This window comes from Trachemys scripta, chromosome 12, assembly GCF_013100865.1.
Source record: "Trachemys scripta elegans isolate TJP31775 chromosome 12, CAS_Tse_1.0, whole genome shotgun sequence".
NCBI classification, from domain to species: Eukaryota; Metazoa; Chordata; order Testudines; family Emydidae; genus Trachemys; species Trachemys scripta.
The window spans coordinates 16,572,652-16,589,719 of record NC_048309.1 but is presented as its reverse complement, the minus strand read 5'-3'; the positions used below and the strand labels follow the sequence as shown (position 1 = coordinate 16,589,719).

General features: G+C 41.7%; 1 protein-coding gene across 2 annotated transcripts in view; it reads right to left on the bottom strand.

The window, feature by feature from the left end:
• Positions 1-703: 703 nt before the first annotated feature.
• Positions 704-17,068, bottom strand: part of B4GALT5 (beta-1,4-galactosyltransferase 5) — a 62,964-nt gene continuing 46,599 nt past the window's right edge. For both annotated transcript variants that reach the window (XM_034787172.1, XM_034787173.1), the window contains exons 3-9: positions 12,532-12,645; positions 11,159-11,283; positions 10,038-10,154; positions 9,256-9,443; positions 8,877-8,999; positions 7,870-7,971; positions 704-3,850 (exon numbers count right to left, since the gene is read on the bottom strand). In XM_034787172.1, the coding sequence (XP_034643063.1) occupies positions 3,703-3,850; positions 7,870-7,971; positions 8,877-8,999; positions 9,256-9,443; positions 10,038-10,154; positions 11,159-11,283; positions 12,532-12,645 (917 nt within the window). In that variant the 3' untranslated portion in view covers positions 704-3,702. The remainder of the gene's footprint in view (positions 3,851-7,869; positions 7,972-8,876; positions 9,000-9,255; positions 9,444-10,037; positions 10,155-11,158; positions 11,284-12,531; positions 12,646-17,068) is intronic.

Below are 17,068 nucleotides of genomic sequence, written 5' to 3'. Positions count from 1 at the left end.
GACGTAGGTACCTGCCCACAAATCACTAAATACTCAACTCATTTCACCAGGTCATCAGCCAATCTTAAATTGGTGGTGGCAACATCAACCAAATCTAATCCAGACGGCTAACCTTCTGACTGGCAACCTGGCATGCACAAGTCTTTCCCACGTGCAATTGCTGCATTTGAATCACAAAAAGGCAAAGAATCTTCTATTCTTTTTCTTTGGGGCCTGAGCAGTGTGGTTTTCCCTTCCCTTTGCACAGGTGCTCAAGAGAAGGGCTACAGCTGCTTAGGAAAGGAGAGAATGCCTGTGGGGATGCTAAAACAGCTGAGGTGCAGGACTACTAGTTGTTTCACTGCTACATGTGCTTCCCCCATGTTTGTTGCATCCACCTGCTGTCTTATCTGTCACTTACATTCAAGCTCTCCAGGGCAATGACCATCTTGATTATGTTTGCACAGTGCCTAGAACAATCAGGCCCTGATCTCAGAATGCCACTGCTACATGCTGCTGCAATAAAAATAAACCATACCCAAGAGCAGAAGATTGGGTGGACCCTCACTCTTTTCTTTTCTGTTTGTTGACATTTTGCTCTGTTCTGAAGACTTACCATTCAAGGTACAGAGACCTCCTCTTCCCATCCTCAACAGATACAAGCCACAAGCCTCCCCTTCCTCCCCAAAAGAGGGCACAACATAAGAGACTCCACTGCAATTTCTTGGTTCTTGAATATGTATTTTTTTACTGAAAAATCATTCATAAATTAAATACAAAAATGTACAAACACATGGGTAAATAAGTGTAATGATACAAAGGATTGCTCTGCTGAAAAAAGTGTGTGTGTGTGTGTGTGTGTGTGTCTTAAAACACTACATTTCAGTGCAAACATGTACCCTGGCACCTCTTAAAATCATAAGAGTATGTTCAAAAGCCATGATGGTGAACGGATACTACCTATGGTTTAACTCCACCTCAGACGGTGGGTGACTAGAAGTATGTGACTCTTGCTCAGTTGGTAAATTCGTTATAGAAGAAGAGGATCTTTAAAAAAATAATGAACTTTAAATAAATATTTTAGCAAATAAAACCCCACATGGCTTGTTAAAAAAAAAAAAAAAAATCAGTATTGAACATGCCCCGACTCCCAGCAAAGTTAGTAGACCATGTTGACATACAAGGGGTGCACAAGTGGCCTTGTTGAATTTCAGCTGCCAGAATACGTACAGTTCTTTTTACTATGAGAATTTTTACACCATAACAGCACATGCGCTTGACAAAGTGTTTTAACAATTACATTTCTACACAATATTTGACTTAGCTGATAAGATTAACAGTGCACATTTTAAGATATTCCACATTTTAGAGAGAGGGAAAAACTCAACCTGATTGACAAAAAAAATGCAAAGAGTGACATTGATTAGCTGTGAAACGGGCACTTTCAGGCCAACCTTAAATGAGTACATTTTTGAGTAGAGGTAATGCCTTTTTTGTTCAAAACATAGGGTGTAAGAGATGGTAAATATACATTAAAGACTGAGGATTCAAACTAAAATACAGTAACATCTACTCACACATGCATTCACAATTCCTGTGGTGGTGAATTTAGACCATTTGAAATACATTCCTTGTTTGAAGCACCATTAAAGACATCAGTTGCTAGCAACATTTCAAGATTAAAGAAATGAGGGGGAGAGTAAAGGTTCAGCATTTGAAAAGGATCCACAAGAATTACAAAGATCAAGAATCAGAAGCAAGAGAGTCTTTATTGCTATATGTGCCATAAAAAAAAAAACAACTATAAATAACCTTCAAGAAACAGTTTTAAAGCACATGTATTCCAAGACCTTAAACCTAAATTACAAACTTACCAGCACTTTCAAGGGCAGATGAACTGTCCTTTCATGCAGGCTGATAAGATCTACACAACAAGAACTCATGTTTTCTAAACCAAAGTTATTCTCGAGAGACAAAAAAAAAAAAGAGTCCTGGTCAATCACACCCACAGCAGATGTGTATGGGGATCATATGTCCATGGAACCAAGAAAATAATGTAAACCATAAGAGTTAAGGAAACAGAAGGCAAACAATTCAATAAAAGAAAGTTAAAGTACTTCTGAGCTTAAATACTCACAATCTCTTTATATAGATATATAAAAAAGCAACCCAAAGCACTTTTACCATATAGACGTCGAGTAAAAGTGAGTTTGTACATACTGTATAAGTGATGGATTGGTTTTAAACCAGAAAAAAAAACAACCCTAAAACAGGCACAACCCAAGGAGAACAGTTCAGAAAAAAACCTAAATCTGTAAAACTGGATGGGGACAACCACCAAGCACTTCAGTTTTGGATACTCATGTTTTCCTGAACTAATTAGAATGCCCTTCATTTTTTTCTCATTATGATTTTACATCTGTGGATAAATCTAGCTCACTATTTGTACTTGTGGAATGCATTCCCTGGCTAAGGATTATAACCAAGGGTTCTACCTACAGTTAGAATGTACATTAGTTCAGTGTTCTGTTTAATTTACACAATAAATATATCAAAATATTATTTCATGAAACAAAAATGTTACATTAGAGGAATCACTGTAGAACGTTGTTAATTCAAGGGCAGATTTAATAAACTGCAGCTGACTGCCCAAAACTAAAGACAGTGACTGAGGAGGGAAGGTAAGATTTTTTGCATGGAAACCACGCAGGCCTACTGGTGAAATTTGAGGGGAGAGGGGGAGAGAGAAGAGGAGGAGGGATGTGTTTGAATAAGTCTAGAATCTAAGCTTGCACTTGCCACCACTGTGGTATAGAGGGTAATGGGCAATGAAAACCCAACAGGAATAAAATGGGAAAACTCCATATGAACTATAATTTACACATTATCTACCACACAATGATATGAGCTGGATATTTGTTCTTTCATGAAGTTTCCCTTATCCCTCCCTTCTCCCAAAAAGCCCCCCGCCATTTCCATAGTATGCAATGATGTGGCTCCATATTTCTGAACCCCGACATCCTACCAACTAAGGCCCCTATCCTGTAAACACCTACGCTTAACTTTACATCACTGGGACTACTCACATGAGTAGAGGGACTTGCTCAGGAGTAAAGTTACCTACGTGTTTGCAGGATTGGGGCCTAAATGAGTGACCTTAATATGTAAACCTTTAGCTTGAGTTTTAATTGTAAAAGAAAATAAAAAGGCATTTTACACAGCTTATTTACACTTACACTTCTTTAAGAAGCGATTCTGTGGTATATACTTCAAGCAGGTCATTAAAAAAAAAACCACACAAATGTAGAAGAACGGTATCATCTTAAGTTTCATTTGATCTCCTATTAGGGCAGTTGCCTACTGGGTTGCTTCTGGCATCCAAACTCAAGAAGCCAACAGAGTCATTCAGCCAAACTGGTTCTGTGAGACAAAAGCACGTCAGATCACTGTTGTGATATTGAGATTGTTGGAGGAGACGGAATGCAGAGACGAGAGCAGCAGGTCACACCATCGTTCATAAAACCAGAAAGCGAGCGAAGTCCCCGAGCTTGTTGCACAAACAATCGGACTGGGCCAGACGATTTGGACGTGCACTTTCAATTTTATTCTTCGAAATACTGTGATCCTTCATTAGACAATGTTTCTTGTCCTTGGTAACTCTATAAAATAATGTCTAATGTGTTGCTTTCTTGGTGAAGGGCAAAGCAAACTTATTAACTCCTCTCAGTATTCGTTTACCAGAGCCAGCTCTGGTGTCAGGTTAACAGTTATGTTTTTATACAAGGCGTCATATGTAATGTTTGGAAAGTAGTTCAAGTTACTGAGACCGTCCAGGACTTGCCTCTCTTTTGACTTCCTCAGCAACGCATACCTGTTTAAAGAGAACAAAAGATGGATGTATCCACTCCCACACTGCTCAAGGCTGCAGAAATTTAGGTTAAGAGCTATTACACACAGTCCCAACAACAAGAAAAAACGAACATGAGAAAATCCTCTTGAGCACAGACCCCTTAAGATAGATGTATAAGAGACAACTCCAGCATTTAGACACGTAAATATTTAATACACTTTGCAGAAATAAAATTTTGATCCACTGTCTGGAGTGATGCATAGCACAGACCAGAATCAGATCAGTATTATTTTTCTAGGCTAGTATGTTTTGTGTGTGTCCAGCCGGCACAGTTTTGTCAAACTGTCAATATGCACAGAAATAAGAATTGGTAACTTCCTTCCCAAAAACGGTAGATCATGAGGACAAAGCAGCTGAATGACTCCAGGTGTTTTCTGCATGCCCCTATACAAAAATAAGACATGGCCTTCAGCCCACAGAACTTACCATCCAAGTGAGACAGAGCAAACGGGGATGGGAGGGGGGAGGGAAGATGACAAAATAAAGCCACTCACAAGAGCAGGAGCAAACAGCATTGGACTAGTGGCAGGCAGAAGCCAGAAGAACTGAATTTGAGGAGGGGGAAAGCAAAGGTTCTTGGCACCTCATTTCAGGGTTGGGGGCAGCATGGAAGAGAGTTACAAAGGTACAAGAGACAGCATAGGGTGTGAGAAGAAACAGATGGAAACATACAGGCAGGGTAGGTTCTTTGGTACTTGCACAGCCCTCATTACTGTAGTATCTACGTGTTTCACAATCTTTTAATGCTTTTCCAAAGGGGCGGTTAAAGTAGAGCACGAAGACTTTGAACTCGGCTCAGTGAAATATTAAATCAGTACAGGAACATGGAGGTGAAGTAGTTAATGTTACAGGAGCAGCAGGAAGAGCTTTATCTGGAGCACACTGGATAGATTGAAGAGGGGGAAGGAATGAGTCCAGAATGGAGGAGATTACAGTAGCCCAAGCAGGAGAAAAACAGTGGCATAAGATAGTTTTAGCAGTGGGGATGGAAAGGACACAGCAGAGGGAGAAGTAGCAGTGAAGATCTGGCAAGAGATTGTGTGTGGGGAAATTGATAATCAGCTCAAGGTTTGAGTGAACAGACTGAGTGCGTCAGTAAGGACAATGTACGGGGAAGTGAAGTTCCATTTGATCAATTAAAGTCTGAGAAATAGTGGGATCCAGGAGGAAATGTGAGGAGGCTGGAGGTTCATCAGCACAGGGCTCTGACATTACAGGAGCAGTCAGGCAAAGCTGTTTACACCAGTGACATCAATGTAAAGCAAGGCTAAGTTGCACCAGGGCAAATACCAGCTTTGGCCCACCTACACTAGGGAGCACCCTTGAGTAAATACACTGGTGGCTCTAACCAGACCCCATACTGGACAAAGCCCTAGTCTACAGAAAAAAGGGGAATAAAGGAAAGTGTTAGTTCAAAGGCTTTGAACTGAGTCAGGTAGGCCTGTCACTGTAAGCTTTACAGTCAGCAGTGGGCTACGATGTTATGCTCGGATGTGTAATGCCTCCAACTAGCAAGGTGAATGGCTTAAAAAAATAATCAGACTGCTTCAAAACCCTCTGAAACATACTATCTCCTCAACGCTCCTCAAGTGACTGTTGCCAAATAAGTGACAGCAGTTCACTGGATGCACGCTGACCATCAGCCTACAAAATTCCAGATCTGATGAAACAAAGGAGGCAAATCTAAAGCTCTCATTTCCACTGCACTGTAAAGCCCTTTGATGCTTTAGAGAAACTGAACAATTGTGACATTTTCCCCTGAAACTGACATCCTTGGTTCAGCTACAGAGAATTGAAATGGTAGAAACTTATTTTCCTCACCATAATCTGTTTGGTAGCAAAATGAAAGCTAGATATAGAGAGGAAAAAGATTTTTCTCTCTATCAAATGGAAGCTCGGAGAACAGGAAAGTTGATGCTGGAAAGAGGCCCAGAGCTTAATGAACTGCTGGTTCATTCCCTGCTTGAATTTGCAGTTAATTCAAAAAGTATTAGCAGGGTGAGCTTTGTGAGTTTCTCTTCTAGAGCTCTCCTAGCAGTTCCTGTTCTGGTATTCGTAGTGATAACACAATTTATAGCTAATTGCCATTCTAAACAAACAGTTGTAGCTTGTGAGGTGTTGAGTCATGTAATTGTTCACAAATAAAACATTTCCACTGGTTCTGTTAAACAAGCTCTTTTGTACCACTGCATACTGCTCGCTCATACGCCTCCTGGGGCTCCTCTGGAAAACAGGGACAGCACCTGTGCATTTATGCTTCCAGAAACAGCTCTCTGGGCCCTGCCGGAATGCCAATCCTGATACACAATCTAACTCTTCACAGCCTCTTGAACAGGAACAAAACCTAATGATGTGGAGCTTTTCCCGGTGACTCAGCACACTATCACCTAGACTATAAGCTGTGTGGAGCAAGGCACTCTTTTGTTACTTCTCTTTACAGTCCTAGCATAATGGAGCCCCGATTGGCATTCCTAGACACTACTGTACAATAAAAATAAAAATAAAAATCAGAGTTAGCTGGATGCAAAATCTTGCTCACTTTAAAATTATGGCAAAATCTATTTTCTCCTATTGCAGCTGGGTTTTACTCTAGAAAAATGAAAAAGGAAGCCGACTGAGGTGTTCTATCACCTCAAACAAAAATGGAGCAAAACGGTTATGAAGCACATGACAGACATATTGCTTTTGCAATGGAAGCTACCTGCATGATGCAAATATAAGAGAGTTTGAAACCCCTCATAAACAAGGCCTAATAGAAACAGGGACAGAGGTTGTTATAGTAACTATAACACTCAAGGCTGTAGATCCTGCTACCATCCCTCTGGCAGGCTAAGGAGAGCTGGCCTGGTTCTAGGTTTGGAAGAGAACCTTTAAGGAAAACACACATTGCTTCAGTATGTGGTGCTGACTACTCCACGAGAGGCTCACTTTCTACAGAGTACAGAGCCAGGGCCGCAGCTTGTTACCAAAAGGTTCTATGCTGCTGAAACTCTTTTGGAAAAGCAACAACCACTAAAGAGGACCTTAGAATAAAGAGTCCAGGGTATTAACCAGCCCAGTTTGGGTTATTACATCCTGCCTCCCTGCAGTTCTGATTATTCCCTTCCTGTCCTAAGACTGCTGTGAACAAATTCTGTGCATTGCTTGACAGCTGCCACATATCACCCTGGAGGTAAATGAAGTGAGTCTCTTATACAGTATGAATGCTAATTTGTGAAGTGCTTTAGTATACAACATTAGAACATACGAGCTGCCATATGGGGTCAGACCATGGTCCATTTTGCCCAGCATCCTGTCTCTGACAGTGGCCTATACCAAAGCTTCACAGAGAGTGTACCAAACAGGGCAATTTTGGAGTGATGAAGCCCTGTCTACCAAACCCAGCTTCTGGTAGTCAGAGGCTTAGGGTCACCCCAAGCATAGGGTTGTCCCCCTGACCATCTTGGCTAACAGTTATTGATGGATCTATCCTCCATAAACTTACCACCCAGTTCTTTTTTGAACCCAGTTAAAACTTTTGGCCCTCACAACATCCCATGGCAATGAGTTCTACAGGTTAGTGGTGCATTGTGTGAAAAAGTACTTCCTCTTGTTTGTATTAAACCTGCAACCTATTCATTTAATCAGGTGACCCCTGGTTTTTCTATTGTGTGAAAAGGTAAATAACACTTCTCAATTCACTTTCTCCACACCAGTTAAGATTTTATAGCTCTGTCATAACCCCCCTTAGTCATCTCTTTTCTAAGCTGAACAGCCCCAGTCGTCTTACTCTCATCTCGTATGGAAGCTGTTCCATACCCTTGATCATTTTTGTCACCTTTCTTAATTTTTTCCAGTTTCACTATACCCTTTTTGAGATGTGGTAACCAGAACTGGACTCAGTATTCAAGGTGTGGGCACGTCATGGATTTATATAGTGGCATGATGATTTGGGGATCCTTCCGAATTAAATATAAATCTTCAATAGAAATCTCACTTGCCTTCCCAGGAACTGGACTTCGCCTCGATGATGGTGTGGAATTGACTTGTATTTCCCTGTGACTCCTCTTGGTCGAGTCACTGAGTAGCCTGCATACTGCACCCTGTATAATAAAGATAAGACTGACTGTTGCATTTGCTCCAAATTCAATACTCGCCAAGGCTGAACAATCATGAGCCCCAACAGACTCGTCGTCTGTAGTAAGTACGAGTTTCCATTAGCTAGCTAAATAAAGGGAGAAGATTTCAACCAGTTCAGGCTTTGGACAAACTCAGCTACTTTCAGTACATTAAATTTTAATTGAGTAGTCAAACTGATCCTCAGATAAACATCAACATGAGAAATAATGCCCAAGGCCAACAATTTCACAAAGTTACCTATGGCAAGAACTAGACTTCCTCATTTTCTGTTAGTTACGAGCTTCCAATCCAATTTGCTTTAGTAGAATGGAATCAAACCTCAATCTATCCATTTATCAGGATACCCTAGAGGGCGTGATCATCTCTCCCCCTTCCCTCATGTGAAGAGGGCATGGAATAGCTCCACAGCCAATCCACACTGCCTGGGGTGGAGAGGGGCAGCTTCTTCACATGTTGTGTAAAACCCGTCTCCAGGCGATTGCAAAGCTGCTCAACCAAATTAAGGCTTTCAGGGGACAGGCTTAGAGCCAGGTCACAGCAGCAGATAAAATACCCATGCTTTATTTCACTCAGAACACAGCAGGCAGAGCCCTGAGGAGTGTCCACTGCCAAGAAGTTGGATGCATGCACTGTATGCCTGAAGAAATATATCCCCAACCTGTGTGGCAGCACATTCCTGTACCAGGCCAGCCACTACTGTATTATCAACGATGGCAGTTTGTACAACATGCATCAGGTGTTACGAGTTAGATGCTGTTACAAGAACTCAATGAACAGAAGAGTTACACCATAGGAAAGTCTGCATGGAAGTCTGTCCATCCCCCTAGCCTTTGGGAAGTGGACTCAAGCCACGACACCACATCAGTACCTGTTCCAAAGATCGTCATCCTCTCCGCCCCAGCCCCAGAACGCATTAGGAAAGCCATTGATTTTCTGAAACTGTTCCACTGTTAAGCCACTCACTCCACCAAAGAACTCATTATAAGGGAGCCTAAATAAAAGAAAGTGCATTAGTCACAACAGGTGTGAACAGTGTTCTCAGGTCAGGGCTGATGCAATTGCCTGCTCACAGACTGTCAGAGCAGCCATTCTCCTGGATGCAGCTGAATTAAGCCTTGAGCTATTGGGAGGTTTGCCTCTATTTCTGCTATGTTTACTTGCACAAAACCTGGAAACCAAACTGAAAATAATATCTAGCTATTGGCTTTTTATCCATTATTGCATGAAGGGGGAATATAGTTCCTTACAGATACATATATTTATCCAGCTTGGCTGCAAAGTGTCTTGGCATCTGTCCACATCCATAATAGTTACGGTCATTTTCTGGTATATGGTCCACATCATGAAAGATCAGACAATCCCAGTCCAAGTCCTTCATTGCTTCCCGAAAGCCAATATTGAAGAGCATGGCACGGTTAAATGGTTGGTTACCAGCCTAGGAAATAGAGTTATTTCTCAGAAGAAGCTCAATATACACATTACACACACACACACACACACACACACACACACACACTATAAGTACATGTTTGGAAGTCAGTCATTCTTTTCATGGCCTCCTACACAAACTCAAGAGGGGGAAAAAAAAAACCCTTAAATTCCTGCTTTTGTAACCCTCTTGCCCTGGTTTAACAATAGATATATGTGCTAAACAAACCTCATTTATTTTAAATACACTTTAATTTCCCAGAAGCTTTCAGAAAGTGCCTGTGTCCAACATAGCATTCAGGTGAATGGCATATTATGAGAAGCTAGGTATTGTACACACATTGACGTTAGGCAGTAACCTTTGAAAGCTTATGATATGTACTCTGCCTGATAAACAAAAACACACAGGACACACTTTGGAGAGTGGAATTTACTGTGCAATAACTGGGGGCAGAAGGCAGCAAATAGCCTTTTATATATATGGGATGCATTGGGCAGCAAATCAGTCACGCAATAGCAAGTTTCATGTTCCAGTGGTTATTCCCACAGGTGAAGGCTTAGCCTGGAAAAATACATTGCATATACATGGGAAGTGACTCACTTGCTCAATGACATAAAACGCGAACTGTAAACGTTGGCGCTGTAGCATTGGAATAAGGTGCCTAAAGAGAACTGGAAGATGCTCATAACGATTGCGGAATGGTATCAGGATTGCCACCTAAGAGATAGAAGACATCAGGTAGTTATTATATCTGGAAACCAGCTTTCACTTTGGCAGCCCACAAACCTACGGCTCAGGGCACTGGGTGTGCCTGAAGCCATGTGTATGGGTGTTTATAATCACAGGACCATAGACAGTGTTGATGGAAAAGGACTAAACAGATCTAACCCATTTCCTGGGGCTGCCATGAAGGATTATTTTATAGTGCAACGTACAACATGGAGCACACAATTGTGTGTTGGCCATTCACTCTCATGCCTCCTTTATTTTGTGCATTTCAGTACTCTAGTTTTTTAAAATAGATACTACTTTGAGAGATTAAGTTTCTTTTAAATATTAACTAAATTTCATGCTGGGTCAGGGGAGAGAGACTGACTGCACTGGAGACTTAAATCCTCTACCAACTGAATAGGTAGAGCACGATTCTCTTACACCATGCTGTTAATGTGTCTCCACCCTCACAAGCAGGGAACCCTTCTAGCAAAGAAATTCATGGTCTCCAAGGTCCATGTTACCCTTGGTCTTTCTGGGCTAATTCTTGCTCAAAACCAGAGGTAATTTTGGTGATCTGGATACCTATCAGTTAGAAACTAATTCATTACACAAACCACTAAACAGCCATCTGCACGCAACACATTTCAGACCTATCAGCTGATCTGGATTTGAACAGTTACAGAGCTGACAGGCTCCACATCCCATTAGCAACATACACCCCTCTCCAAAACTTTCTTATAAAAGAAATGAAGTGCTGACACATCTGTCACTAGGTAACAGGCTCCTGAAGCTACGGGTTATTAGAGGACTGCTGTAGCCAGACAAGAAATAGCTATGTTACAGGCAGCCCTACATTATCTGTGATGCAACTAAAGATATTTTTCTTTAGAATGGCAAAATGTAACCATAGCCCAGTTCTTGCCAATACCATTGTTTGTATTCCTTTGTACTGAACAAAGGCATCCCATTTTAATGCAGCTTGTGGCTGTTTTGAGGCTACAGTTTACCTTCCAGCGAGGCAGGCAGTCATCAGGTTTCCAATGGCCTCCTAGCTTGATGCCCGGGTCTTTAGAGAATAATTGATGGATATCCTCCATTCTGATTTCACTCATATTTACATCAATTGGGCCCTCTGTGTACACAATGGAAAGAAGAGGTCAATATTCCAGTCCCAGCAAGAGAAGGTGCATCTCCGGCTTCTCACATATTTCGGTCTCATGGTCCTACATCATCAGTGTGCATGCTTCTGCCCACTTCACTTTTCATACACTTTTATTACTAGGGCTGATTGCAAAATGGGTCTTTTCCTGTCAAGTATCAAAAAACTGCCACGGTACCTCATGATCTCATTCTCCTTTATAGGTTGGGCTCCCTAGTCAGACTACATCTCCCATGATGCATCAGGGTCTTCCCTCTTGTAGAGAGAGAGTGCATCATGGGAAACTTTGGTTGTGATGCATAATAGGAGTTATTGTCTGGCCAGGGAGCCCAGCCTTTAGAAGAGAATGGGAGGATAAGGCACTGCGGCATTTCCAAATCAAAATAATGAGATTCAATGAAGAAAAAAAAATTGATCTTCAGCAGAAAGTCTTCTCATAGGAAAGTTTCGTTTCATCAAAAGCCAATTTTCAATTTAAAACAGTTGACAAAATTTTTCTAGTTTCTTCTTTCCTCACTAGCATTTGGATTCCCAACACTCCACCTTAGTCACTATTTTCTGACCATAGCTCAAGGAAGAGACACTTTCCCAATTAAATTCAAACTAGGATTTTTAGAGGATAGTTTGGTGGTCCAAATCATTGTATTCCATTGCTCGGTTTCTGGGACAAGTCCAGGTTGGCAAATATTGCAGTAACCCCTGTGAAGAGGTAAGGAGCAAGCACTTCTATCATTCCCTTAAAAAAAAAAAAGTGTCTCAGAGATTGATTCGCTTTGGGAGTCTGGTAAAAGTGATTTACAGCATTTGTGCTTGCAGAACAACATTTCTGCTCATTCCCCACCCTCCTAACATAGCTAAATGAAAGAAGATGCAGTGCATAAGTCAGGAGGTAGAAAAACGGTACTAGAACACACCATCCAAAAACATGCAGGAACAGACAAGGACTCTGGAGCAGTTAGGTAAAGCAGTGAAGATCTCCCAGAAACCCACATGTGGAGATATGAGGATATTCTAGTTATCAGCATAGCTGCCAAATTCCCAAAGACTGCAATGTACACCACACTGGGATGGTGCAGTACCTGTAATAAAACAGTACGCTTTTCCTACCTCCTCCCACTCCCACAGGAAACAGGTTTTATAGGTTGTAACCTGGAAGGAGGGGGCAGCATGGAGATGGAGGATAGGGAGGGGAGGAAGATAACGAGTCACAGCACTACTCACTCATAGAAGGGAGTCTCTCGGGACAGGTATGGTTTGGAAAGTAGGTAAAATCTTCAGGAAGAAAAGTTGTGGTTTGCAGAAAGGTTTCACTGTGGTTCAAATCAAGAGGATAATCTAGGGAGGGGAAAAGAAAAAGCTACTTGAGCTATAGGTTTTTCCATTCTCTAATATTCTATTACTAACAAAGCCATTTAGTATCAGAGGGGTAGTAGCCATGTTTGTTGCTTTTTACAGATCCAGACTGAGTCCTGTGGCACCTTTAAGACTAACAGATGTATTGGAGCATAAGCTTTCGTGGGTGAATGCCATGCATCCGACAAAGTGGGCATTCACCCACGAAAGCTTATGCTCTAATACATCTGTTAGTCTTAAAGGTGCCACAGGACTCTCTGTTGCTTTTTTACAAAGCCATTTAGCTGACTATTTCACAACTACAGTGTATTGATGGAACTTCAGCTACAATGAACTGCAGGCATTTCCACACAGCTTTATTCCTTGATAGGTCATGATCAGACTACAGTTTCTTGGCCTGGCCATTTCAACAGACAGTGTGCACATGGCAACAGGTGGACATTTAGGAACTGTCCCAACATTTCTGCTAGGCAGAACAGCTGAGGCTGAAAGGACCACAAGAGAGGCATATGGGCCAAGTTATGCAGAAGGTTAGATTAGACTATCATAATGATCCCTTCCGGTTTTGCAACCTATGAATTATTTGAGTTGCATCTTTTCTTATTAGAAAAGATCAGACTGAAGTAGAAGGTTGGGTGAAGGAGAAGAAAGCACTGCTTGGATCACTTTCCTAAGGGCACACATGCCAACTCCATCTCCAGATCTATCCTCCAAGCCTGGCAACTTTTCATGAATGAAAGGTTGCATATCTTGCATAATTCTACTTCTCGTTCTCTTAATATACCGCTTTAATAAAAAAAATCCAATGTTAGGTGCAGCCTTTTATTCAGTTAACTAAAAATAAAGAGCAAGTGAGGCTGACACTTCTGCAGGCCATGACTATCTGAAGAGCATGTTTCTCCAAAGCAGCTCTCTTATTTCTCAGTTAAGCGTAAACACATTTATCACTTTGTGAGTTTCATTTATTTTAAAAAGGTTCTGGGCCTCCAGGAAGTGTATTTCTGTTTTCTACAGACAATGCATGCTCCATTCTTTTACAAAGTGTTTCACAAATAGCCACTTTAGGCAACTGCTGAGATCAAAGGGGAAGTTATAATTGCTTTCAAACATTAGGAGAAACTTTTAAATTAGCTGTACCAAACAAGACCCCTAAATCACAATACTGTACCTCTCATAAATTAAGGGTTTGAGGATCAAGACATTCTCTGCAGAATCTGCCTTTTGAGTCAAATGTCATCGCACTTTACAAAAGGGGAAAAAGCCAGGGGACTGGGTTTTATGCCTGCCTCCTTGGAGCTGGCTGGGGACGAGGAGTGAGTGCAGACGTGGGTGACTGGCTCGCTGCCCCCCAAAATGGACCCGATTGAGTCTGTTCTCTGTACCTACAAGCTCTGTTTTAGACAGTGTTCATGTCATCTAATAAACCTCTGTTTTACTGGCTGGCTAAGAGTCACGTCTGACTGCGAAGTTGGGGTGCAGGACCCTCTGGCTTCCCCAGGACCCTGCCTGGGCAGACTCGCTGTGGGAAGCGCATGGAGGGGCAGAGGATGCTGAATGCTCCAAGGTCAGATCCAGGAAGGTGGAAGCCGTGTGAGCTTCTTGCCCTGAAGAGAGTTCCCCACTTAGAGTTATGGACAAGTCATTTAACACCTCTTTGCTTAACTCGGAGGAAACAGTTCCCAAATTGTGTTAAGTACCGTGCAAAGAGAACAAAAGGACAGTTCCTGTCCCAAAGAGTTTACAGTTTAAACCGAGGCCATACAATACATTGCACATATCATTACATTGTATGATCTGTGAACATCACATGGCCATAACTGATATTCTTGCTGGACACAATCAGTCTGGATAACTATTTTATAACTCAGGGGTTTTTTAATTTAATTTTTTTTTTAAAATAAACCCCAATTGAAATTAACTGTGTTAATACCTAAATGATAATCTATTAAAATTAAATAAATGATTATCATGCTGAGTCAATGAACCCTCAAATTTTTATGAATTAAAGGGAGCTGCTTTTTTTAAAAAATTATACACAAAAATCGAGGGGAAAACATTTTTTTATGTCAACTCAAGCCTTAAATAACATCTTCGTGCTAAGCCCCACATTAAGTACCTATATTCTTTTCAGTCATTATAATGGAGCAAACACTGGTATTTACATTTTTCCAAAGCAAGTGCTTTGTGGAAAAAGCTGTTGCCTTAATTACTTTTGGTTCAGTCAAGCTAGCAAGTGTAGCAAGACTATTTTCTTCATTTGGACTATTTCATCTAAAGTTGAAAAACCAACTGGGAATTGAAAAAGCAGGAAAGCTTATTTTCTTCTCCCAATCCATGAATAAAAACCAGGAGGGCAAGGATGAAATCTACCATTTTTTAGAATTAGGAGGTGATGGGGGCCAGATTTTTGAAGATATTTAAGCATGTAAAAATGCAGATAGATGCAAACTTGAATTTTCAAAAGAAAATAAGGAAGTTAGGTGCTTAACTCCCATTGGTTTCAACTTTATTGATTTAAATGAGAGTTAGGTACCTCATCTGCTTAAGTGCTTTTGAAAATCCCATGAGGCCTCTATCTGTATCTTTAGGCACTTAAATACTTTGAAAATCTGGCCCATGGTGACCAGAAACATTTATTAAATCCGCTTTAAATACAAAATGTGCTTTGATGCACTTTTTCCCCTTTCTGTATACTGTATATTTAAGGTAGTTTATTTAACTAAAAACAGTTTTAAAATTCTCTTTTTGTACATTTACTTGAATTTCAATTTCTACCCAAATGCAACTTGACACAAATCCAGAGGGGAAAAAAATGTAGTAAAGAATAAATTTGTTAGTAAAAATTATTTTTACATACCTTGTTCACTAAGAACCTGAATAAGTGTTTAAGCTATAGAATTGCTTAAATACCTATAGATGTAGTCTAACCACCTTCTAGCAAAACAAAAGTACCTACTTAATTGTAAAAGATATATTTGGTTTCAAAACAACGTTTTAATGGTTACACCAAACAAAGAAAACAAACTTTTCTTTAGAAAAGTAAAGTACAAATGCAAAACAAGATTAAAAATCAATTATTTAAATCAAAGTTTCCTGCTTGCTGATTTAGATCATGCTTAAAATGGGTGATTAAAATAACTTTGAATAAAATCAATCCATCCTGCACTAAATTAAACTACAATTCACCGTTTCAATATTTCAGGTTCCTTCCTCTCACTACTATATGGCATTCCCGTGCAATTAGCTCAGTTTATCAGAGCGAGTAGTAATTGCACAGTCTTATTCAAAACTAGAAAGTGAAAGAGGCCAAGATGGAATTGCAAATAAACACTGACAGCCCAGGGCATATTATTAGAGTCTAAATGAGCCAATTTATCTTGGACACTTGTTATTGCTATGACAAAACAAATTCCCATTAAAATTACACTGGTAGTACACCCTCTATATCAGGGGTGGCCAAACTGTGGCTCGTGAGCCACATGCAGCTCTTTTACTGTTAAAGTGCAGCTCGCTGAGCCCCCCACAGCCCTCCCATTCTGCACCTATCAGATTAGAGGTGGGGAAGAAGCTTGGGACCTCTACCTTGCAGCGGGGTGGTGGAGTAAGGGCTTCTGCCCAGTGGGAAGGGGGGGGGGGTCTTGGACAAAGGCACCGACTTTCCAAACTGCTGGGGGTGCTCAACCCCCAGCTCTGCCCCAGGCTGTGCCCCCACTCCACCCCTTCCCCCAAGGCCCAACCTGATCCCTTCCTGCCCAGTTCTCCCCCTCCCCCGAGTGTGCCATGTCCTCACTCCTCCCTCGCAGAGCCTACTGAACATTGAAACAGCTGATTGTGGCAGGCGCGGGGGGGGGGAGGGGACGCTGATCTGTGGGACCTGCTGGCGAGTGGGAGGCACTGAGGGGATGGGGGAGCTGCCGGTGGGTGCTCAGCATCCATCCTTTTTTCTCCACACCTGGAGCACCCAGAGTCTGCACCGATGGTCTTGGGGCTTCTGCCCAGCGGGGTGCACCTGCCGGGGCTCGGGACTTCACAGGAGCAGGGCTGAAGCCCCAAGCCCTGGCCCCCCGGCAGGTGTGTCCCGACTCTCAAACTTCTGAAGATCATATGCGGCTCAGAGGGTCACTAAGTTTGGCCACTCCTGCTCTATATCTTGCACCACTTTTCTCAGGTCTCTATAGACAGTATCTTGTACTGATGCATGAAGAGAGTCAACTCCTTTTCTTTATGCCTGGAATGTGTAGCTATTGCCTTTGGTGTCTGACAAAATGCAAGAGGGAAGATAGTTGCTCTCCATCCACCCAACCCCTGTGCATCCAGATTCCCTCATATCCAGAATCTCCCACTGAGCCTCATCCCCCTCGCACTCGGAACCTCCCCTCCCCCCAATGAGCCCCACTCCCTCGAA